This window comes from Columba livia, chromosome 8 (assembly GCF_036013475.1).
Source record: "Columba livia isolate bColLiv1 breed racing homer chromosome 8, bColLiv1.pat.W.v2, whole genome shotgun sequence".
Lineage (NCBI taxonomy): Eukaryota > Metazoa > Chordata > Aves > Columbiformes > Columbidae > Columba > Columba livia.
Genome location: NC_088609.1, coordinates 25,570,368 through 25,594,024, shown reverse-complemented (window position 1 = coordinate 25,594,024; position 23,657 = coordinate 25,570,368). Strand labels below are relative to the sequence as shown.

The following is a 23,657-nucleotide window of genomic DNA, read 5'->3' as shown; positions in this document are numbered from 1 at the left end:
GGGCGGAGCGCAGCTGTCGGGCGGGCGGCCTCCCCGCCCCGCCCCGCCCGGCCCGGCCCGGCCCTGCCCGCTGCGCTCAGCCCCGCACCGCGGCATGATCGCGCTGCCGCCCGGCCGCCCGTGACCCCGCGCCCCCCGCCCGACCCCGCACCAGGTAGGCACTGCCGCGCCCCGCCCGCCGCTCCCCGGGGCGGCCGCTGCCCGCGCCGGGGCATCGCTGCGGAGAGGGGACTCGGGTGGCTGCGCGGACTGAGCCGCCGCGAGGAGAAGCGGCCCGGTGCGGGCAGCGCTCTGCTTACCGGCGGCATCTGCCGTGCTGCCCCCCGCCCTGGGCAGCGCCGGGGGAGCCAAACTTTATCCGGGATCGCCGCCGTTTCCTCCCCCGCGGACGGGCGCCGGGAAGCGGCCGCGGCAGCCCCCCCGCCCCCTCCCTCCCATCCCCGGCCAGGCGGCGCACCCCGCTGCCGGGCCGCGGCGCTCGGGCGGCCCCGGGGGTGCCCGGCGGGGGAGCGGCCCGGAGGCAAGCGGGGCTTCCCGGGAGCGGGGTCTGCGCGGGGGGGGGGGAGGCGAAACAGTCGCCGTGGAGACGGGCGGCTCGGGGGAAGCCCTTGAAGGTATTTTCCCGAAGAAGAACCCCAAGACGACCCGCATTACGGGGAGGCTGCGAGCAGGACGGGGATGTGGCGGTCCGGCCGCGCTCCCGCTGCGCCCGCCGGCGGGCAGAAGGACCGCGGTGCCTCCGCGGGGGCTCCGTGCCCCGGGGGGTCCCTGCCGCCGGGTCGGGGGGGAGCGCAGCCCCTGGCGGCACTGCCAGACCCCGGCGTCAGTGGCTTTGTTTCGAGGAGATTTAGAAAAGAAATATGCAATCTTGATTTGAAGTCGGTTTAAAACCAACTCTGCCTTGTCGCAGTGTGATGGGTGGTTTTGTTCATTATTCGCGAAATGCAGTTTGTCCAGTTCACTGGAAAGAGTTGACCAAGCAAAATGAGAGGCTTATGAAAGACTGCCGAATGCCTCCTACTATAATTTCATTAGGATGAAAACGTTTAAAAGTGAATAAATTTTTTTGCACAGATGAGTATGTGAGTTTTGGCTTACCTTTTTTTTTTTTCTTGAATAAGTACTTTCTGTGAGAAAAGACTTGGTATTATGGGCAGCACTGTTTGTAGACACACATACACATGTTTGCTGCCAAAGAACACTGTAGGCTTGAATGATGCTCTCAAAAAACTGGACAGGCAGAAAGGGGCTTTGCAAGATAGTGGAGAAAAAGATGGCAATATTGGAAATAATTTTTCCAATAAAAATCTCCTTTCCCAATTCAACCAAATATGCATGTTTCCCCTCCCCCCAGTATATCCGACCTGCTTTTGCTTTTCTTTTTGGCAAGATTACAGCAGTCAGGAGGGCAGCACTCACTCCCCTGGGCTCACTCTTCTCTGGGAAATGCCTGTTTGTGACTGTGGTGTAGATCAGCATCCAGCGCTGGGCTGAGCCCCGTTCTGAGTTGATCCCTAATTTCGACCTGGCCTTGGATTCCTGCTGTCTCACAAGTGCTGGTGCCCAGGGGCTGCCAGCAAGGCACAGCAGCCTGGTGCTGAGCACCTGTGGTTTCTGAATCATTTCCTTTTCCAGTCGTATTCTGAGTTTGCTAAATGTGTGGCAGCCGTGATGCTGTTTTCTTCCAGTCTGAATAATAACGGACACTGCTGAAGGTTTTACTGTAATATGACTTTCCGTGGGGTTTTTGTTACTATTTACTCTTGTAAGCAGTTTTAGAAAGAAAGTTAATGATGGAAAGCCTACTTATCTAGTTACTTTGTGTGCCCAGTATTGGAAAAGGCCAGTGCTGGTTGTCAGTGAAGCACAAAATCAGAGACAGCTGAATTCTTCACAGAAGCTCCTTGCCCTGGTGCTATCTTGCACTCAGCTTCTGTACTGGTTTAAGGTGATTTTCTGAGGCAGCCGCATCCCACTTTGGTATCTGGTTTTTGAAGCCCATGATAAGGGTCTCTGACCGGGACGGGGGCGGCATCTGGATTGGGCGATAGAGAGGGTTAAACAATATTCAGGTGATCTTAGTGCCAGAGTAACAACACAGTAAACCCAAAATAAGGCATTGGGTCAGAGAGTGCAGGGAGGAGCAGTTCCCCTGATTGTCTGTTGACCTCAGTTGCAACTGGTTGAAGTGGCCCCTATTCAGCACCAGAAGGCACTTCCCAGCACAAGCCTTTTTGAATGCTGCAGGAAGGAAAAAAAAAACCCTAAATATCAATTACCATCCAAACAATTCACAATAATAGGAGCTAGAGTTGAATTTTACAGGATTTTTTTTCCTCTTTGAGGAAAACTTAGTGAAAAGATATTGTCCTTATTATTATAGAGTTGTGAAGGGCAGGGCCTTTGTATTAAAGAAAACCCTGAAAAAGAAACAACTTATCTCGGGGGGGGGTGGAAAACAAACCCCAAAATACTTCCCTTGAAACCTTACTTAGTAAAGCAAAGAAACCATTCTCCTTCCAGAATGATTTGTCAGAAGAATGTTAACAAGTGTTGGATTTCACACACTCAACATAATGGAAACTTTACTCGCTTCTTCATCCTTTAGCTGTCTGCCAAGGGATTCTGTGTGATAAAGCTCTGCAAATTCAAGCTATAGTGCAATAGCTTTTGTTTGGGTTCATGTTTCTAAGATCTCTTTCCCACTAAGAAGACACTATATGAGGTTTGATTCACCTTCTTGGGCATGTGTGAATATGCCATTTGCTCCACTGCTTTCACTCATAACACAGGACAGGCATCGCTGTCTTCCCATCCCAGGCAGTGCCTTAGAGCTCTCTTCAAGCCTGGCAGACCCTGGATCAGCTTTCCTGCACTGTATTCATTCTACATTTTAGTGCCTGAGAGAAGCAGCTAATCAGACACAGCATAAACTTTACAACTGTATCATCTAGAAAGTCGTAAGCTTGGAACAGGATGATTTTCTTGGCATTTTTTTCCAGTTCGGATGTTATGTCCACTCTTTTTCCATCTCATGGAGGACTGATTTACAATCTAGTGTTTGATCAGATCAGGTTTTTAAAAGGTAGGATAGTGCTGTGTATGTGCTTTGCACATTTTCCGTTTGTTTGAGAGAATCCTGCGTTAAGATAGAGTGCATGTGTTTTCTTGGTTTTTGAAGTAAAACAAGGGCCTCCCCTGAGGCACAGAATGGCACTGTTCTCCATGGGAAGCTGCTAATGCTGCTGTCACAGTGAGTGTACAAAGTGCCACTGAATTTCAACCAGCATATGTGAAAATATTTGGTCCTGTATAATAGCATTAAAAATTCATTTTTCTCTCTGCCAAAGTAAAATTTAACTTTTCCATTGACTTTCAGGTGACCAGCATCCAGCCTTTTATACCAATTTCAAATCCTGGGCTAAACGATGATCTGCTGAAAACGGAGATGCTGGCTCATGTCTCCCTTCAGCGGCAATAGCACATAGAGATTTTTGTACTGATGAGGATCCAAAATTCAAGAAGCCAGCAATAAGGCTGCTGAAGCACTGAGAACATTTCCAGTTTTATTTATTCATCACAGAAAGAGAGGTGGCAGCTTGGATGAATTGCTTGCTCTGGAGAATGTGGTGAAGCAGAGCACGGGTCAAGCCCTGCCCTGGGCATGCAGCGGTGTGACATCCTGATACACGTGTGATTTACCACAGAATGCAACAGCTCAGAATTGCAGGTTGCTGTCAGAAAGCAGGTTTGGTGTTGTGGGCAAGCACCCTTAGAGATATCATTTTCCAGTTGATGTGAATGCTTGATGAGCTGTTGCAGGGGTAGATAGTTTTCATGCAAGCTTATAGAGCAAGATGGGTGTTCACAGACAATATTGTTGGAAAGGCCCTTTGGTAACTGCAATGAGATTAAAAAGAGTATTTGCTCTTTGCTATCATTTACCTATGACAAAATAATTTCAAAGACCTGCACACCTGTTACAGTACGGTCAGAATGGCCCTCCCCACCCTCCATCAACTGCTTGGATCTCACAAAGTTTAGGCTTGATGGGCACAGCCTTTCTTTCTGTTTTTTGATGCAGCAACAGACTTTTTGGTGGAACAAGTTTAGAGCTGATCCCTTTTCGGTGAGCCGTGGCTGGACACCATACCGAAGGATTCCAATAGAGAGGTTAGGCAGATAGCTCTGGTTTTCCACATCTCTGAACTTTATGATCTTTGAAAGTCATCTTATGAAAATAGAGATTCGGGTTCTGTAGCTGTTAATGTTTATCTTCAAGTATGTGTAAATCGCTTCCATTTTATGTACTTGAATTTACTTATGTTAGTCTTTATTATTCTTTGAGGAGTATGGATGGGACCATGAACTTTATCGTTCTCATTAGGGGGTTTTGTCACAAAGGATGTTTTGCGGGGAGGAAAATACGTGAGCTGCATTTCAGTCTGGGAATACCTGTGTGTTTATCCAGGCACTTGGGGATCCATGTTTTATGAGACTATCACAAAGTTTAGAAAGCTCTCTTGTGCAGCCCGCAAGCACAAGCAGAAAAGATCCTTTATATGAAAAAGTCTCACAACTCATGAAAACAGGCATTTCTTTAACGTTTTTTGGCTCAATCACTGCATAAAAAGTTTTTAACTAACTTTTCAGATGGCTGAGCTGCTTAAGGCTCAGAATGGACCCTTTGTGCTTCCTGTCCCAATTAGGAATTAATTTTTAATTATAGCAGCTGAACATTTTTTGTCATGAGCGCTTGTATTAGCCCAAGGCCCCTGCCTGTTCCTTTCACAATGAATGGCACTGGTTTGTGTTATATTGTCTGTCCTCTGACATTCTGGGGCATTGTCTCTGTCTCCATTATCTATGGGTATGTTGAGTAAGTGTTTGTGGAAAACCTTCTGAAACTTTCATTAAAACTTGATGTGAGTTTACTTTTCTCAATCATTTAGACATACTTCAGGAGTACTGAAATACCACTTACTGCATAGTTGCTTGCTCAGTGCTTTAGTGTGCTGTTAAAGGTTTTCAGTCGCATTAGGAACATTTTGCAGCTCTGGAAAGAAGACCGGCAGCTTGAGTGATAGCCCTGATAAAGTAAGAATGTTACTCCCAGAGCTGAAAAATGGTGAGTCTTGCCTTTGAAGTCGTCTTTGACATGGAAATGTGTAGAGTGTACTTTTCTTTAGATTTGGACAAATAGCTCAGGAAAGCCAAATCTCCACACAGGCTTATGTGCTTGGTACAGAGAGAACTCCTATTGATTTCACTGAGACTTTATCTGGAAGAATCTGGCCCTGAACATTTTTTTCCCTGCAGTCCAACCAAGTTGAAGTCAAAGAACTGCTGACAATAGGAAGTCTTTTTTGGTGTGTAATACATGAAAAAGTACTATGACTCAATTAAAACAAACAACAAGGTTATTGTCTAGGATCTGTCGCCAAAGCGGCACTCATTGTATGCGTAGGTGGAAATTGCAACGTATGTTTTGAATTGCAGTTTATTAAAGTTGCTTCCTCTTTATGTCTCCTCTTAGTTCTGGATTCAGGTGTTGAGCTTCCACTGCTGCAGCAGGTGGTACCGGCAGCAGAGCAGGGGATTCACCGCTGAATCTGACACGCTCGCTCCTGGGTGCTGGGCAGAGAGACACTGGGAGCCTAAGTGTATGCTGGGTGCGTGCAGCGTGGGCTTCGGTAACTCAGAGGGAAAAGAATGGAAAAGGTCTCAGTGTTCAGCAAGTTTCTGGAAGCTATGCCCTTCTCAGTTTTCTCAAGCAATTAAATCTGCAATGGTTTCTTGGAGTCTTGCCCACAGCTGTGGACTTGCAGAGCTGGGGCACTGGGGAAGCTCGGTTGTGGCAGCTGGCATAACGGAGGGCGGCTTTCCCTCCTGTGCCCATGCTGGAGCTCAGGTGGCACAGCCTGGCCTTCCCCAGTCAGTCCATCTGGAAGCGAAACCCTATTTCTACGCTGCAGGGCTGTGACGCAGGGGACAGCCCGGTCATAGGTAGCCTGCTTTCATCTGCATCAGTGAAACTGATGAAAACTGCATGGGTTGCGCAGGTTTTGTAGGGCTACCAAACTAGGCTTGCTGGAATAATGTCTTCTGTAGGCTGATTGTATTTTATCTGCTCCCTAGATTGCAAACTAGTGCCATGACACGTAATTTTGGTAATGGTGATATGAAATCAAAATAACTCCAGTGGCTTTGCAGGGAGGTTTTGGCATGTTATGAGTTTAGACTCAACCGTTGCAGAAAACGGGACAAATTAGTATGTTATGATTTTGTAGTGCTTTTTGTTCATATTTCACACTACAGGTAGTGAAGAAAGTAGATAGGTTTCTGTTTTGCAGCTGTAGAAGCAGCAGTGTGGCGGGGCCAAGTGTCTGCCCAGAGCAGGAGCACAGGGAGCCCACGGCCGGGACCCCACGGGCACTCCTGACTCACGCTCTGCTCTTCCTTTGGGCCACGTTTCCTCACCAGCCTCAGCCCCAAGAAGATGAATTTCAAGCAGTTTGTTTGAAAATACAGTAAACACAGGGACTTCTAAAAATATTTGTTTGGATGCAAATGGTTTGTTTTTAATAGCTTTCCAGTTTCTAAAAGCGGGATGTTTAAGCAACAATATCATTTGTTTGTATTTCTTATTTCAGAATGGTGGTATTTCTTCCTATAAAATCTGTGCTAAGAGCAAGAGAACAAAGTAACCAGTCATGTTTGGAAAAGTGGCCACACATGATACTTTTTTGCCATACTCCCAAATAACCAGCATTCAAAGTAGTTTTTGCAACCAAAAACTTGTGGCATTTTTGTTTTGTTTTTAACCTTATGTTACAGGAGACATCAGTGACTGTAAAGCCTAGCAGGGAAACTGGTCTCCTGAAATGCCTCAAATACAGGGAGAAGGTAGTAGCAGAGTTATTATTGTGTGTTACATGGGAACTGACCGAGCATCTGCACTGACCAAAGTGCTCAACATTTTGGTCAATGCAAACATACAGCAAGATAATTACCGAAACAGAATGTCAGGATAGTTCAGACATGATTCATGGCATGTACAATGTGTGTGAGAATACACAGATAAGGTTGGAACATCAACCTCTTGGGAATTAGAAGTTACTAATTCCAGCTCTTATCATTTTATTTCCCCCTTAGTCTAATCTCATTTTTCCAGACTTGGTGCCTTGTGCCTGTGTCCGCTTTTAGTCCTCTCCTGGTGAGGTGATGAAGTGAAGCAGGTTCATTATCTGTGCTCTGTAGTGCCAGCCCGGGCAGTGCCAGAAGCTGTGGGGGGATCCTGGACACATGCTGAAGATGAAGTGTTTGACTGCTGAGATCAAAGGACACATGCAAAACCACAGTTCCCAGAGGTTTATAAATCAGACAGCTCTGGGCAGCTGCTCACGCTGCAGTAAGAAGTGTGTCCCTGGTACACAGGCCAAATTTTGGGGCACGGGGTTCCGGAAAGTTTAAAATAAAAAGGCCGCAATTTTGTAGTGCTCACAGTCCAATGTTGTTCCCTGAAGCTTGTTTCTAGAAATGATTTGAACAGTTGCTGGCTATATCCTCATTTAAATTTTGTTTTAGAACAGGCAGGTTTTTCCTTATGGTCATGCCAGGGCCCCCAACCTCAAATGCAAATTTGGCAAAGCTATAATCAACAGAAACCATTACAGATTATGTTAGTACCGAGCCATTTTAGTGCCAGGCTGTGCCTGCTGTCCCTGGCTAGCCGAGACTGCGGCCTCAAGCCTTGGGGCTCTGCATAGGCCAGTATTTAAGAGTATTTAAGAATACATCCCTGTGAACCTGGCTGAGAAACTCCCTTAAACTGTCTCAGTGTGTAGGTTCCATTCAGGCAAAGTAAAGATGCAAAATTCTGGATTTCAGTGCAGCCTCAGACCCTGTGCTGAGAAGCACTTTAGCTTAACTTCAGCTCCTGGCCCAAGGTGGCCAAGGCCAGACAGCAGAGAATCACTTGGAAAGCAACTTTATGGTATTTGTGCAGAGTAGCAAATGTTTACAGCCCAGGGCAGCAGGTTGATGAGTTCAGGGTGTGCAGTGCCATGTCCTGCATGACACAAAACCCACCGGAGTGCAGCCCCCGCACCCAGAGCCTGCAGCACTTGGGCTCTGCAGGGTCCCCGCTCCCAGCTCACAAGCTCCTTGTGTGTTAAATATGTGCTGTGCTCTGTGCCTTTAATGAAGATGAATATGCAATAAATCATGTATGGGAACCAACCCAGAGACCTACTTGCAGCACTATTCCCAAAAGGCATTTCATAATTTATCCTAACACATACCGTATGCTTAAAACAGCCAGTAGGGCAGGCTTTGCCTAACCCAGCACTTTCTCCTTTCAGTACATCTCTGATGTGAAAGACCAAGCAGTCCCAGTCTGAGTTGTCTCTTGAGGACAGCCTTGACCCTTCCCAGTGTACTCAGCTGGGCTGCAGTCTTGGCCCCGTGGCCACCAGGCCCCTCACGCCACGGGGAAAGCTCCTTCCCTGTGGAGGGGTGAGGGCCATCTCCATAGCATCTGGGACCTGCCTGGGGTTGGTGCCACGCTCAGGAGGTGGTGGTGCTGATCCTGCATCTGAGGAAAGTTGATGCGATGTCAAGGAAATGTGGTTAAATATCAGCTGGCTAATCATTTAAACATCTTTTCTAGTCATCTTAAGAAATTGCACCAACTTTTTATCCTTCCCAGTTGTAAACATGTTGTCTTTCTCCTCCTGCCAAGTTCCTCTTCTCTCTGATGCATTATTCATACCTTGCCCCTACTGAACCAATAAATTCTGGATGGTAGTTGCCTATCCAGCACCCAGGCGCTCAAGTTCTGGTCTGTGGTTGTGGTCGTTCCCCTAAAACTACTGGATGACAGTGATTGCTTCAACGCATGGCAACATGATTGAATAACTGCTGCTGGAAGAACAAAATAGCAAAGGGCTTGACTTCTGGTGAATAACACCTGTAGCTTGGCAAATGTAGCTCTTGCAAGTCCTGGTCTCCCGCATACAGCACACAAAGCAGTTGTGACAGTGCTTGTCTGTCACGTGAGGGTCAGCAAGTGTGGGGTCGGGCCTTTGGGCTTTGCTGGGCAAAGAGGCAGCAGCTGGGACAGAAGCTGGCTGCTGTTGAGGGCTGATATCGAGCATTGCCTGGGGAAGGGCACAGACCAGTCGGCAGCTTTCCTGGCAGCATGGGACAGGCAGACTGGCCCATCTCACCATGGCGGGGAGCGGTGGCAGGAGCTGCTGGCATCTGCCTGGGTGAGGAATGGGTGCTAGCGGACCTGCCGCAGGTTAGGTAAAGCAGGGCTGCCCCATTATTTCTTTCAGTTTCACTCACTGTGCTTCTCTTAATCGCAGTGTCTCCACAAGCTGTACCTTGACAGCTGAAGTGGGGCAGAGTGGGAGCGGTGCTCTTCAGCGCTGTATGGACCCTCTGCTTCTGCTGTGGGCTGGTGTCAACCCACGCAATTACACTCCGTGAAATGAATGAAGTAACTCCGTGAGAATCTGCTTAAAAATACCAGCCGTCACCTAGCAATAGCTGGAGTGTGGGGCTGGGAAGCTGCTAGAAGCCAAAACTGATTTTGTTCCGGATTGCACCAGAGGGGCACTTCTCTGAGTATTAATATGGGGGTTTTTTTGTACAGTGTCTTGCAAGATGCAAGATGAATACAGCTTGATGAGAGGGTGTGTCACACACATTTTGGACAGGTCAAGTGCGTAAACTTTTATGTGGCCAAGCATTTGCCCATCTGCCTGGGATCCTTCGAGTGCTGCTGCAAGGCAGGTCACAGAAGCTTAGTGGACATGAAGCTATGGGGAGCAGCTCACAGCACCTACTTGCAAAGTGTTAAGCTGGGGCTTGTCCCCAGGGCTTTGCTGGCTGTATGGTGACAGCTGGCATGGCCGTGCAGTCCCGGCAGCAAGCGGTGCCAGCCTGGGTATGCGATGCCGGGGCTGGGGAGGGCTGGTACGTTGGGCTGCTGTCGCTGGTGGAGGTGGGGAGGCTACAGCTACCGCTGGAAACTGCTCGTCAGCAGCTCTGTGTCCATTCACACAGAGGCCTTGCTGACGCAGCGCTGGGGGCAGAGGTTCGGCCGCTGCCCAGAGCCCCAGCTGTGCCCCGCGGGCACCAGCACTGCAAAGGTGTTCTCTGCCCAGAACCCCCTGGCTGATCTCCGAGCATCCTCCGAGCTGCCAGTGGGCAGGAAGTTAATGAAATAATTTCCTTTATATTCGGCAGTGCACGTCACATGAACTGCCCGATTTCTAAAACCTACTTGTTCTTCTCTTTAGCTGCACTGGCAAGAGCCGTCATCACTTCCAGACTGTCCCCACCACTTTCCTTTATTCCCTCTGATGAAGGCAAATTGCTAAGAAGCTCATTTGCTCCACAGTGCGGCCATTTCACCATCATCCTTTGATTCAGTCTCTTGATTTATTAAGTCTAATTTGTTTCCAGTTCTCTCTGACTTGGATCTATTTATTCTCCTTAGCTCTTTTAGGTCACATTAAATCATCATATCTCTCTCCTAGTTGCCCATGTATTAGCTGATCCCTGCAGTTAGTTTTTCTGCTGGACACACCTTCCTTGTACCTGGATTTCTCCTTATTATCATATCTTTGTTTTCCCTTATCAAGTTTTCTCTATTTCCTGTTTTTTGTGGGCTTGGTTTCTTAGTTTTTGTTTGTTTGTTTTATTTAATTGGCCAACCTTCAGCTCTTTTCAGCAGCAGTGCTTAACAGCCAGTACAACTCTTTTTAATCCAAGTCCTTTTTAGCTGAATACCAGATGATTTATCTCATGTACAGTTTTCTTTTCTCTGGAGACTGAGGATTATTAGAAATACAAGAGAGAAGAAAGAGAATGAGTTCTGATTTTAGTTGGAAAAAATATCCAATATCTAGAATTCACTATTTCTTAAATTAAGTTAGAATAGTGTTTAACATAAGTTAGATTCAACATTTCAGTTACAATGTATTGTTCCATTAAATAGCATTTTGAATGTGCAATTAGTAATGCTGTCTTAGTTTTCAACAGCTGGAATGTTGAACTCCTTTTTTTCCATCTCCATGTTATAAGAAGATACAAGAATCTAGAGTGGATGGTGTGCTGTCCCAGGGGCTGCTGTGATTTTGGCTGCAGTGTGACTTTTTAACATCCCTGTTTTGATTTGTTTAAATTAATGATTGGCTGAATCACTTCATTTTGGTTTGTGTGTGGTCATAAATGTGTCTGGCAGTGCTGTGGCTTTGGGTGCAGCAGCGGGGAAGAGTTGGGCTCCAGCCATGGCCAGGAGGGACTTTTCAGGATTGCTCTGAGCCACACGGGCCTGCTGTGTCTTTTCTGAGGTCTCAAAGCCACTGCTAAGAAATATACTTTCACTCACTGGACAGGCCAGAACGGAAAAGAAGGAAGAGGCAAGAGGGAGAGAAATACAAAGCAATTTAATGTCATTCTTTTCTGCGTGCAGATACCAGCAGCACTGGTCCGCCTGGGCTTCTCTACGTTTCTTTCTGGCATTTTCTCTTTCTTGCTGGTGCAGCAAAGGGAGAAGCAATGGGGTTTCTCAAGAGGATTCTGGAAAATCATTATCCCACTTCATGTCCAATCTCCATTTAAAGCTCCTGGTGAATGTCTTTTTTCCTGAAGTTAAAACATGTTGTCTGTCATTGGACATTGTTGGTTTGTTTACCATTACTATGCACAGTACCATTGCCATCATTTGGTAACATTTGTTTTCTTTTTTTTAGCAATAAAGATAAACATAAGTGGCAGATAGATTTTGATGTCTGATGTTGGACTGCAAGTCTTCTGCCCTCATGGATGGGTTTCCTAGCATGGGTCGGAGAGGCTCTCTGTATGTAGGTCTCCCCCTGCTTGGCCAATTGACCAGGGTGGCAGGATGCGCACTCTGCTAATGAGGAGTCAGACTACACGAACAGCAGCCTCTGAAGGGAACAGGGGATCAGAGCAGCCTGTATTTGTGGTGCCAGAAACTGCCTGCCATCATCTAAATTCCCCACATGTCACTTAGAAGAAATAAAGCAAATATATAACACAAAAAAGACTCCTAAAAATACAGAGTTAAACCTGTCAAATGCAACAACCAAATTAATTTTTGGTCTTGAAAGCTGCCCCTGCACAGTAATTTGCAAGATAGTTTCCAGTCCCGTCTGCTGTTGGGCGCTGCCTCTGTTTCTGTACTGCGAACTTCCATAGTGCCGTGGCTCAGATCCACAGAGCTGCTCAGACATCTAACCAGGGAGGACCTGGGGCACTGTGTGTTTTGGTGTGTGTGAGCCCTCGTGTTTTCTCAAGAGTTTCCACTGCAGGAAACACGGTTCTGTCTTGCCCGACACTCAATTTGTCTATACTTTTGGAAAAACCTTACAAATAGGACCTCTAGAGGCTGTGACATCAGAATATGAAAAAGCACTTATAAGCCCTTATTTAAGGGTGGGGCAGAGGAAAGGAAATGTTGTGATTTTAAAGCAATCTGTTGATATGTATTCTTGGGTGTACTGATGTCATTCCAGTCAGGTAACTGGCCTCAAAACCTGAACTGGCAGTGGTATATGTGTTACAAGGCTTTGAGCAGGACTGTTGCATGGCAACTGATTAGCTAACATTTGTGTTAGTGTATTTCTTTAAGCATTTTCTATATTTTTCAATGCTTCACAGAAAAATTATTTTTTAAAGCTTACCATCAGCTATTGCCAGTCAACTATATTTCATGTGGAAATGAAAAAGAGGAGGCAATGCCTTACTGATGGCAGTGGAACACATGCAGGTGTAGGAGAGAGACCAGCGCGTGATGTTCTTCAGCTCAGGCGCCGCTGGTTGCTGCCAGCGCAGGGTCTCCTCTCCCCAGGTTCAACTGAAGGAATGCTGGGCATGAGCTTAAAGCTGCATGGGGCACCTCTAATTTATGAGATACGTTTTTTTCACCAGTATTTCTAAAATAAAAGGGAAAAGCAACAAAGGTTTGTTCCAGCAGCTACCTGAGCTGTTCTCTGCTGTACAGGTCTATCTTCCCTGATATGTCTGCTGAGTGTTTGCAAGACAGGCACACAAAAGTCAGAATTGCAGCTCCTGGTTGTGTGCATTTTGATAATGAATGCTGCATTCCTTCACCACCACTGCAGCAATTCAGGCCTGTTGGCATGGACACTGTCGAGCTCTGAGCTGGCTGTGTGAAGTCAGGCTTGCATTGCCATCATTTTCACTGATGGTCTATTAATTTGCCAGTGCTGCAGAGGACAGCCTGCCGTCCTCTTGGGGATCACCAACTATGTGAGAGGTTTGTGCCATTTCATCTGGCATTGCAGCGTGCATCCTGGGGACAGCTTTTAGAAGGACAAGAGGCTGAGAGAAGCTTCTGCTGCCTGGCCAAGTAGTGCTTAAAGCAACACCAGGGGCTTGCAAGAAGAAAGGGAGCGGGAGACAGGGGTTAAGAAGTTTTAATGCTACCCACTCAGCTGCAAAGCTCCAGCCTAACAACTCACGCAGATTCATTTACAGGCGTCACCTTGTGCCTTTGGGGACTGTGTTTCCTCCTGAGGATCAGCTGGGCAAGCAGAGGCACAGCTGTCCCTGAGAAGGTGTCAAACTGAGCATCTTTCCATGCGAGTATGGCCAGTGCAGTGGGAGTCAGCGATAAATTCTCAGGATGGCTGTATGCTTGCGATGAATTGCAGCTGCTGGAGTCTGAATCCTCCCTGCCGAATCCCTGGCTCTGCATGAACTGAATCCCGTAAGTCCCAGGGCAGCGTATCAGCATGGGTGTGCTTATCCCTAAGCCTGTGCACAGCTGGATGGCACCAAACCCACACTAATGGGTCCCAGTGCGCAGCTGGATCAGGATTATGGACTCTTCCAATATTACTGTCATATGAAGTGATTGTGGTGAGCATTTACAATGTTAAGGACAAATTGTGTAAATTGCCTTTGGGAGTATTTTTGTTATGTTTCAATGCAAGTTGATCTTTACATTGTAACTTACTGGGGAGTTTCAGTACTGGTTTGATCTCAGGGATTCAGTTACACAATATGCTGTAAGCTTTGAAATGAGTTGCTTTGCCTGTACATGCTCATGTGTTAGCTGATTTTTCAGAGGAGGTGGTGATGTAAGCCTCGACATCTGGGGTGAAGATAAAGCCCTTGATCTGCTTGTAGTTTTGGTTAGCGAAAGCACTTTAGCAACTTGCACTCAAAACACAGTAGATTTAAAACTGCAGTGAGTGTGCACACAAATATTCTAAAGCATCCCTGAAGCCTTTATGAATAAAATGGAAGTGAATGAAACACGATAGCTAAACAGGCCTGTGAAATTTGAGTGCAGGACAAGCATTTCAGGCAGACCTTTGAGATCAAGGCTAATGTGTATAAAGCTGAATGTCTCTGTCTACAGAACAGGCTGGTTTCAGGGGTTCAGAAGGCCACATTGACCCATCAGATGTGGCTGGAGTCAATGCAGAGGGGGATTTGCCTGCCTGCATGTTCAGGACCCTGGCTCTGCTCTCCCACCCTCACAGGAGCTGCAGGGGGGCAGCAGGAGCATCCCTCCTCTGCGGCAGGGTGTCCGACATATCGCGTGGGTGGCAACCAGGAGCTTTCATGCCACATCCTGGGAGTTTCATTTCCAGAGCAGGTTTTTTTCAAGCCTCACAGAAGTACTTGCTCGCCCAGACTGAGGGGTGTGGGCTGCAGGAGGCTGAGCGCTGGCCTTGCTCTTTTGCAGGACAATGATTCCCGTGACCGAGTTTCGCCAGTTCTCGGAGCAGCAGCCGGCGTTCAGGGTGCTGAAGCCCTGGTGGGATGTGTTCACAGACTATCTCTCCGTCGCCATGCTGATGATCGGTGTGTTTGGGTGCACGTTACAGGTAAATCAAATGGGAGGGAAGCGAGCGGGTGCTCTCGGACATGCTGAAAGAAAACCACAAACGAGGAAGGTCCTTAGGAGGATGGTGTCACGTCTTGTTTTATCTCTTGGTTTCATCATGAACAAAGCAAAAATTTGCTGGTCCCAGGATTATATCTGTTTAGGTAGCAACATCAAATAACACAGACCAGCCTTAGCAGCTGTAAATTAGCAGAGTTGCGCTAGAGTCAGTGGAGCGGTGCCAGCTAAGATAAGACCTGTTGGTTTGACTTGTGCCTGGATGCCTGTTTTCACCACAATTTGGCATAACAAAACAGATGATCCCTGTAAGTTCTTATTTGTTGCCATTTTTCTGTTTAAAAGTTTGAAAAATGTGATTTTGTAAATTCTGTTTTTCTTGATTTGGCAAATGTTAATATTCTTTCTGTTGTTATGCTTCAAAGATATTTGAAATGAATGTTTATTTTATTAACACCACTCACAACTAATATTATGCCTCTTCCATTCCAAAGCATGTCTGAGGATGCTTCCATGTAAACAATTGACATTACTGTCAATCACTGTTAGTTACATTTTGCTAAAGAGCCAAGACCTGAAAAGAAATGGAAAGTACTGTTTGGGAAGGACTTCACAAAAATAGAAAGTCATAGTACTAGTTCAAACATGGATCTCACATTTCTTGGCATGACTTAGAAGTGGAGCTAAAGGGACACATTGGTAGAGCTCTTATTTCAGGGCAATTTGCTCACTTACATGGCCCAAGATTTTCACATACTATGTCCCAAATTTCACATTAAATCAACTGTAGTTTTGCCTGTATTCTCCAAGTGTTTTCAGTTGAAAAGATATTATGTCCATGTTTTAAAAAATCTCTTTATATATGGCTGAATTTTGCATTAGTAGCTAAGTGTTTGCTTAAGCCAACAAAGTAGAACATGGGTTATTTTTGAGTTTACATGCTTGATTGGATAAAGCACTCTTGAAAATAGTGTTTGGAAACACGGCAAATAGCAGGCAATTTTTTAAATTCCCGCTTATTACCAGAGGCACAAATCCAGGGTGTAAGTGAGCGTGTATATTGGAACAGCATTTACAGACAAAGATTAACTGCAGGAGTTTTTGATGTGTCAACAGTTATGACACATGTTGTCTCATCTCAGCATCTCCTTACACCAAGGTGGATCGTTGAGGAAGATCTGATTTTGGTAGTTCTCATTGCATACCCTATATTTAGTGCTTTGAACAACCATGATGTCAAAGAATACATCTATACTACACACATATTCTTAGTTTGGGCTAATCCCAGTTAGTCATTCAGGACAAATAACAGATCTCCTCAGTTTATCACAATGGATTAGCATTTTAAATTCAGACCTGTAGGGAGCCTTGCACTGAACACAAACTGTTATCCCAAGTTAAACCAAAGGTGGTTGGTCCCTAAAGGCTCTCTGACCTCAGTTTGTCAACATGGCTGGCCAGCCCAAATTAAGAAAGTTGCTTTGTTTTGCATTGTAGACAGACACAAGGACAGAAGGACAGAGCTACATTTTTTCTCCCAAGTGCATGGTGTGAGGACTCTATGTATTAGAAAGAGAAACTGAATAAAAATTATATCCATGCACACACGCACACAAATGCCATCAATTATCTATTATCTCTGTCTGTCTTTATTAAGACTGAGGATTAATAATGTCCCAGCATAGATATGCCAATGTTAGCCCTTTGTCAGCCATTTTTGGTGTGATAAGACATCACAGTGTGAGTGTAAAGCCACATGAATGCAGTTACGCTGATTTCAAGCCTATGCTATCTCCAAACATCACGTAGCCAGGGTGAATACACCTGGCAAGAACAGTCTGACTCTGGGGAGAGCAATGCAGGAGGTCCCTGGCCTTTTCTGGAGACATTACCCACACTTTTCCTTTTTGTGGATTATCTCAGTGCCCCCTTATTCAAATTCTGGAAAGCTAGCCATAGATGAAGAGAGGTGACCTAGTTCTTGGCATGGAGAACAAGCGTCTTGTTAGGAATAATAATAATAATAATGATAGCCTGTGGGGCCAAGAACCAGGCTGTGGGGAGGAATCCCTGGCAGCTGGAGGAACTCCAAGGACAGCTACCATTGGTACTGCCACCATTGTTTGTACCTCAGTTTAAAAGATATCTTTTTGTGTATTTCAGGTCATGCAAGACAAGATAATATGCCTTCCAAAGCGCGTACAGCCTTGCCAGAACCAATCTAATAGTTCCAATGTGTTTAACACAATCCCAGATACAACCCCCCTTCCTCCACTCAAGCCATCCACCCCTCCAGCTACAGTTGAGATGAAAGGGCTGAAGACTGATTTGGACCTTCAGCAATACAGCTTTATAAATCAGGTGTGCTACGAACGTGCCCTGCACTGGTATGCCAAGTACTTCCCTTACCTTGTCCTTATACACACACTGGTCTTCATGCTGTGTAGTAACTTCTGGTTCAAATTCCCTGGATCAAGCTCCAAAATTGAACACTTCATTTCAATACTCGGGAAATGTTTCGATTCTCCCTGGACAACAAGAGCCTTATCTGAAGTGTCAGGGGAAGACTCTGAAGAGAAAGACAACAGGAAGAACAACATAAACAAGTCTAATACTATCCAGCCAAACGCTGAGGGCACTTTGGTCAAGACACAGTCTTTAAAATCAATCCCTGAGAAGTTAGTTGTGGATAAGGGAACACCTGGGGCACTAGATAAGAAAGAAGGTGAGCAGGCCAAAGCACTTTTTGAAAAGGTGAAGAAATTCAGACTGCATGTTGAAGAGGGCGATATACTCTATGTCATGTACGTTCGCCAGACTGTACTTAAGGTAATTAAATTCCTCATTATTATTGCTTACAACACAGCACTTGTGTCAGAAGTCAATTTTACAGTAGTCTGTAATGTTGATATTGAAGACATGACAGGATATAAGAATTTCTGCTGCAATCACACGATGGCACATCTGTTCTCTAAACTTTCTTACTGCTACCTGTGCTTTGTAAGCATCTACGGCCTCACATGCCTTTACACGCTGTACTGGTTGTTTTACCGCTCACTGAAAGAATATTCTTTTGAATATGTTCGGCAAGAGACAGGAATTGATGATATCCCAGATGTCAAGAATGACTTTGCTTTTATGCTTCATATGATCGATCAGTATGATCCTCTCTATTCCAAGAGGTTTGCTGTCTTCCTGTCTGAGGTCAGTGAAAACAAGCTGAAACAGCTGAACCTAAACAACGAGTGGACTGCAGATAAACTGCGACAGAGGCTACAGACAAACTCCCACAGCCATTTGGAGCTACAGCTTTTCATGCTCTCTGGACTACCAGACACAGTTTTTGAAATTACTGAGCTGCAGTCGTTAAAACTTGAAATAATTAATAACGTAATGATACCAGCAACCATTGCACAGTTGGACAATCTCCAAGAGCTCTCGTTGCACCAGTGCTCTGTGAAGATCCACAGTGCTGCCTTGGCGTTTCTGAAGGAGAATCTCAAGATCTTGAGCGTGAAGTTTGATGACATGAGAGAACTTCCACACTGGATGTATGGCCTCAGAAATTTGGAAGAGCTCTATTTAATTGGCTCCCTAAGTCACGATATTTCCAAAAACATTACACTGGAGTCCTTTCGGGAACTTAAAAGCCTTAAAGTTCTTTACATAAAAAGTAATTTGTCAAAAATCCCACAATCTGCCGTTGATGTTTCAAGTCACCTGCAAAAATTGTGCATCTATAATGATGGCACTAAATTAGTGATGCTCAACAACCTGAAGAAGATGGTCAACCTGACACAGTTGGAATTAGTTCATTGTGATTTAGAGCGCATACCTCATGCAGTCTTCAGCCTTCTCAGCCTTCAGGAATTGGATCTAAAGGAAAACAACCTCAAATCCATTGAAGAAATAGTAAGCTTTCAACATCTGCGAAAACTGACAATCCTAAAGCTGTGGTACAACAGCATAACGTACATCCCAGAGCATATAAAGAAGCTCACTAGTCTCGAGCGGCTTTCCTTCAGCCATAACAAAATAGAGGTTCTTCCATCCCACCTATTCCTATGCAACAAAATCAGATATTTGGATTTGTCTTACAATGACATTCGCTTTATCCCACCTGAAATAGGAGTTCTGCAGAGTTTACAGTACTTTTCCATTACTTGCAACAAAGTGGAGAGCGTGCCAGATGAACTCTACTTTTGCAAAAAACTTAAGACTCTGAAAATCGGGAAAAATAACTTGTCAGTCCTTTCACCTAAAATTGGTAATTTGGTATTCCTCTCCCACTTGGATATTAAAGGCAATCACTTTGAAATCCTCCCACCTGAGCTCGGTGAATGCCGAGCTCTGAAGCGGACTGGTTTCACTGTAGAGGACACCTTGTTTGAAACTTTGCCTTCTGATGTCAGGGAACAGATGAAAGCTGAATAACTAACGTCTTCTCACTCAGTTTTACAGAAATAACGCTTCTACCAAATATACTGTAGGAAGTGCGTACTCCAAATATGCATTTAGTTTGTTGTCATTATTTTTTTTCTTTTTCAAACAAATCCTTTCTGTACAAACAAATTTGGAGTAAGGAGTTCATATATTTTTAAATAAAAATTTCTTGTATTTTTTCACTGTTTTAAGGTATTTTTTAAGTTTGTTTTGCCCTGAGAACAAGGGTGTCTGTAACTTAATTTTTACTGGTAAAAGTAAATGGTTTTATCTGCTGATTTTTTTTTCCTTTGACTAATCCCAACAGGGGAACTATGTTTAAGCTGTATGCTTTGGGTTACATAATTTGTAATAGATTATTATATCGTCTTCCTGGTTATTGTTAATTCCTTGGGACGTGGTCTTCAACGGGTGGTGCTGCATGTGTTGAATGCCTTGTTTCCTCTTTTCTTCAGTGGCAGAAGGTGTTCAACATCTAACAAGATCAAATCTGGGTTGACCATCCTTTTTTATTTATGACGTGGTATTCTCAGCTGGTCAGAGCAAGTAGAAAAGGTTTATTGTGTATTTTAATGGGTCTGAGGGAGCATGCAGAACTCCTTCAGAAACTTTTGGCAAGTTTAGTCCAGCTCTCTGTTCACACATGGCAGGAGGCACTGGCTGCGAGTCCCTCTCTGGTGCAGGAAGGTCCCGGTTCACAGGTGAGTTGCGACCAAAGTGACTCACGTTGAAGATTTTCCAAGCAGTGCAAAGGGATTGGGCTGCCCATTTCCTGCAAACTTGAATGGAAAGGGTGCAATGAACTCACTGTGGTGGGAACAACGACTCAGCGAGGTGAAACACTACCTGGAAACATCCCCCACACGTCCTCCACTAACCCCCAGTCCTGCCAGGGAACAGGTGCCCTCTGCCCCCTCAGGTCAGTCCCCAGCGGGATGCTCAGCACCTCGCAGGAGTGGGATCAGAAAAAGTGCAATCATGTCTAGTTTGTAAAGCTTCTGACAAGGAAATAGCAGCTGAAATGCTCCTTAATTGAGCTTGGCTATCCTATAACAGAGCCCACCACAGGAACATTTGCAGATTTGCAAAAATAAAATTAAATGAATACATTAACTTCTCAAAAGTCTCAGCCTACCAGAGGATGGGGATGAAGGCTATGTTTTCATCCCCCAGCTAGTAATTAAATCGGAAATCATACAGTTGGAAGTCTGCTTTGTAAAACAATGTAATAATCTGTAATGATTATGCATCAGGTTGGGAACTTTATTCTCTGAAGCCATGTTCAGTTTATTTAATCCAGCCATTTGCTTTCTTTTAGGCAAGTTTGGCAGGTCTATGATAACTCATGTGCTGCTCACAAGCTTATTTAAGCTAATAAAAAATAACTATATGATAGTAGAATATTTTGCTGGGAGATATCTTCATCCTATCCAACAACATGTTTGAATCAGATGCAGGCACTGGATAAATGCTTTGCAAGGATATCTAGGAATAAGAACTTTCTTTAGGAGGCAATGCTGTTTATAAATTGCAGAGGTTGAGCTGCTGATTGTTCAAAGCTATGTAAAATAATTGTCTGATGATTGTCAAGCTGGTTGCTCTTAAATGTTTTCTAACTGCTGTTGTGTGTGTTGAGCTACAGTCAATCTGAATTCTTGAGCTTGGTACAAAAGCCCACTGGTGTTTTAAAAGTCTGAGTTACAAAGGTGGGGAGGCAAACTGAAATGAGAATTTCCTCCTGAATCCAGAGTGTGCTATGCAGTCTGGTGTGTGCTATGCAGTCTGGTATGTGGGCTTGCCATAGTACCAAGGCAGAGTTATTTTTTGTGCTTGGCTATGTTCTGGAGAAGATCCGTGTGATTAATCAAAAATGGGTCAGGGATGAAGGAATCAAAGCAAGCTTTTTAGAAGGGGTTTGATTTAGTTCAGTTAAAGACCTCTAACTGTTGTAGCTTTTGCAAGAGCTACTCCTACTCGTGTATGGAATGCAGTTATTGGACAGCTTGGCAGTATATATATTCTAAATGTATTTCACTTTGATGTAATGTGAGGGAGACAAATGTTTCATTGCTCATATTAACCTAATTATGTAAACCAAAGTGCTGTTGTCCCTGATGAATGTAAACTGTTTAAAATGTCCATGTAATCAGTGGAGCTGTATAGTTATTTTACTTAGATTTGAAATACAGGATTACATTTAAAGTTTTTTAAAAAAATCTTTATATTCCTAGATGTAGCATTTTAAATCCCTAATTTATTTTGTGTCTAATGTTTTTTTCATGTGTAGTTTGTGGTCTGTTTTCTGAGCAGAAGTTGTGCACACCTCATACCTGAAGGTTGAAGGCTTGTTCTATGCCATTTTTGTAAATACATCACTTAGGGGATGTGGTTTTTTTATTTGTTATTGATTATACTTATACCAGTGCAACCCCTCATGTGGACACAGTTACATGAGTATAAAGTGCCTTGTGCTGGTATATCTTTATTCACCTTCTAGATAGGAATAAACTATACTGGTCTAAGCACTTTCACACTAATAACTGTATCTTCTCCAAGGGTTTGGTCTGCCGAGACAGCTTAGTCAATCTAACAGCTCACTGCCACCAAAAAGGGGCAGTTCCCTACCCCTCCTCTGCGCACATTCCTGCAACGGGTTCTGGCTGCTTCTCTTGTACCTTTACTGGTCTGGTGCTGGTCTGATCCCTCCATAGGACAAATCAACTTTCCCATCCAGCAGAAAAGTAAGCTGGTTTAAAAAAAAAAAAAAACAAAAAAACAAATAAAAGGCTGATTTTCTGCTGGACCAGCTCTCCAAAGGATCGGATGGACACCAGGGTGGGACAGGACTCCGCAGCCAGGGTCTGGGCAAGGAGAAGGTGGGACAGGTCACTCTGGAGGTGCTGAGCTGCTGTGTCAGATCATCATCTTGCTGAGCCGCGTGCTTGGAGAGCTGTGCTGGTTTATCTGCAGCAGGGTTAGGCGGCATGGCTTTGTGAGCAGAAAACCCTCAGGCTCGCAGTGAATGATAAAATATCACTTTACTGTTAATTGCTGAAACTTACTGAAACTCAGGTAGCTGCACTGTTGACTTTTCTAAACTTACTGTCTAGTCTGTGGCGTGTATTTTCCAAAACCATATTTTAGAAATGCGTCAGCTAAGAGAAGATTGTTTCCTAATTCTGTACGACACCCAGGAAAATATGTAAAAGTGCCATATTTACTCAGTGATTCATGTACTGCTCATATGTATATTCACATGCAATGCATACTAGACTTTTCTGTGACCTATAGTATTTGACTTGGAATGGATGGATGTTTTGTGGATAATACTTTAGGCATGGTTTCTATGAGTTTGTATAACTACTTACATTAATCAGGTGCCTAACAAGTAAGATAATTCCAGAATATAAGCAAGGCATTTTACATTATATAATACAAATCTTCCTTGGTAACAGAAGCAGAGATGACAAAGAGTATATGAGAAATAAGCAGACAACCCTAACAGTATGTTAAGTCTGAAAAGCAAATCTACTTTGTGATCAAAATCTGGAGATCTGCATCTCCTCCTGTGTCAAAATTAGGATGGATATTTGTGTTGACCTCCTGCATCAAGCCAGCCCTACAACTCTTGCAAATTCTGATTGGAAAGCACCCGGTCCAAGTCTTACATCACATTTCTGGCACTACCAGTAATTTGTCTGCTTAAGTGGTGATCACTCCTGTAAGAATGCCAAGGAAAAACTTTGAAATTTGACCAAATGGACAAACTTCTTAATTCTGTAGCAAGAATCTTAATATGATAATAGACCTGCATAGTGTTACGTTGCAATATAGTACACCCAGAAAAAACAGAAATAAAATGCTGTTTTGTAATAATGAACATTGTCAGACTGCAATGTGATTATTTGTTTGGGAAACATTTTGTTTCTGGGTTACCTAAAGATCACACATAACCATCTTTTGGGTGTGATCCCTTGGGAGGGAAGTCAGGAAAGTATTCTTGGACAAAACATTGCTAGACTTGACAGGATTTATAGCCAGAAGGTCTCTCTTCCTGTGCGCTCCTTCCATCCCCTCGCTCCAGCAGCCAGCTCAGTGGCTGGTGAAGATGCCGTCCCTGTGGGAGCAGCTCCCGCACCCCGGTCCTGGTGCTCTGCTGGGGTGCGGGATGGCAGGAGGCCCCCCTGCCACCTGCCTGTGCCGCTGAGGGACATTATGCTGCCAGCCCTGCCGTCTGATGTAACCCCCTGTAAATCTCCTGACCAAAGGCGATGGGCTCATGCTGCCTGCGCTTGGC

The 23,657-nt window shown here is 44.9% G+C and overlaps 1 protein-coding gene across 4 annotated transcripts; it reads left to right on the top strand.

The window, feature by feature from the left end:
• Positions 1-19: 19 nt before the first annotated feature.
• LRRC8C (leucine rich repeat containing 8 VRAC subunit C) lies at positions 20-23,240 on the top strand. Of its 4 annotated transcripts, XM_065071179.1 has the most exons (5): positions 20-154; positions 3,380-3,730; positions 13,540-13,771; positions 14,759-14,900; positions 17,081-23,240. In XM_065071179.1, the coding sequence occupies exons 4-5, from the start codon at positions 14,763-14,765 to the stop codon at positions 19,349-19,351; spliced, it is 2,409 nt and encodes an 802-aa protein (XP_064927251.1). In that variant the 5' UTR covers positions 20-154; positions 3,380-3,730; positions 13,540-13,771; positions 14,759-14,762; the 3' UTR covers positions 19,352-23,240. The 4 variants fall into 4 exon arrangements, with proteins under 4 accessions (XP_064927251.1, XP_064927250.1, XP_064927252.1 ...); XM_065071178.1 differs by having other exon boundaries at positions 3,380-13,771; XM_065071181.1 differs by lacking the exon at positions 3,380-3,730 and having other exon boundaries at positions 45-154.
• Positions 23,241-23,657: the final 417 nt, after the last annotated feature.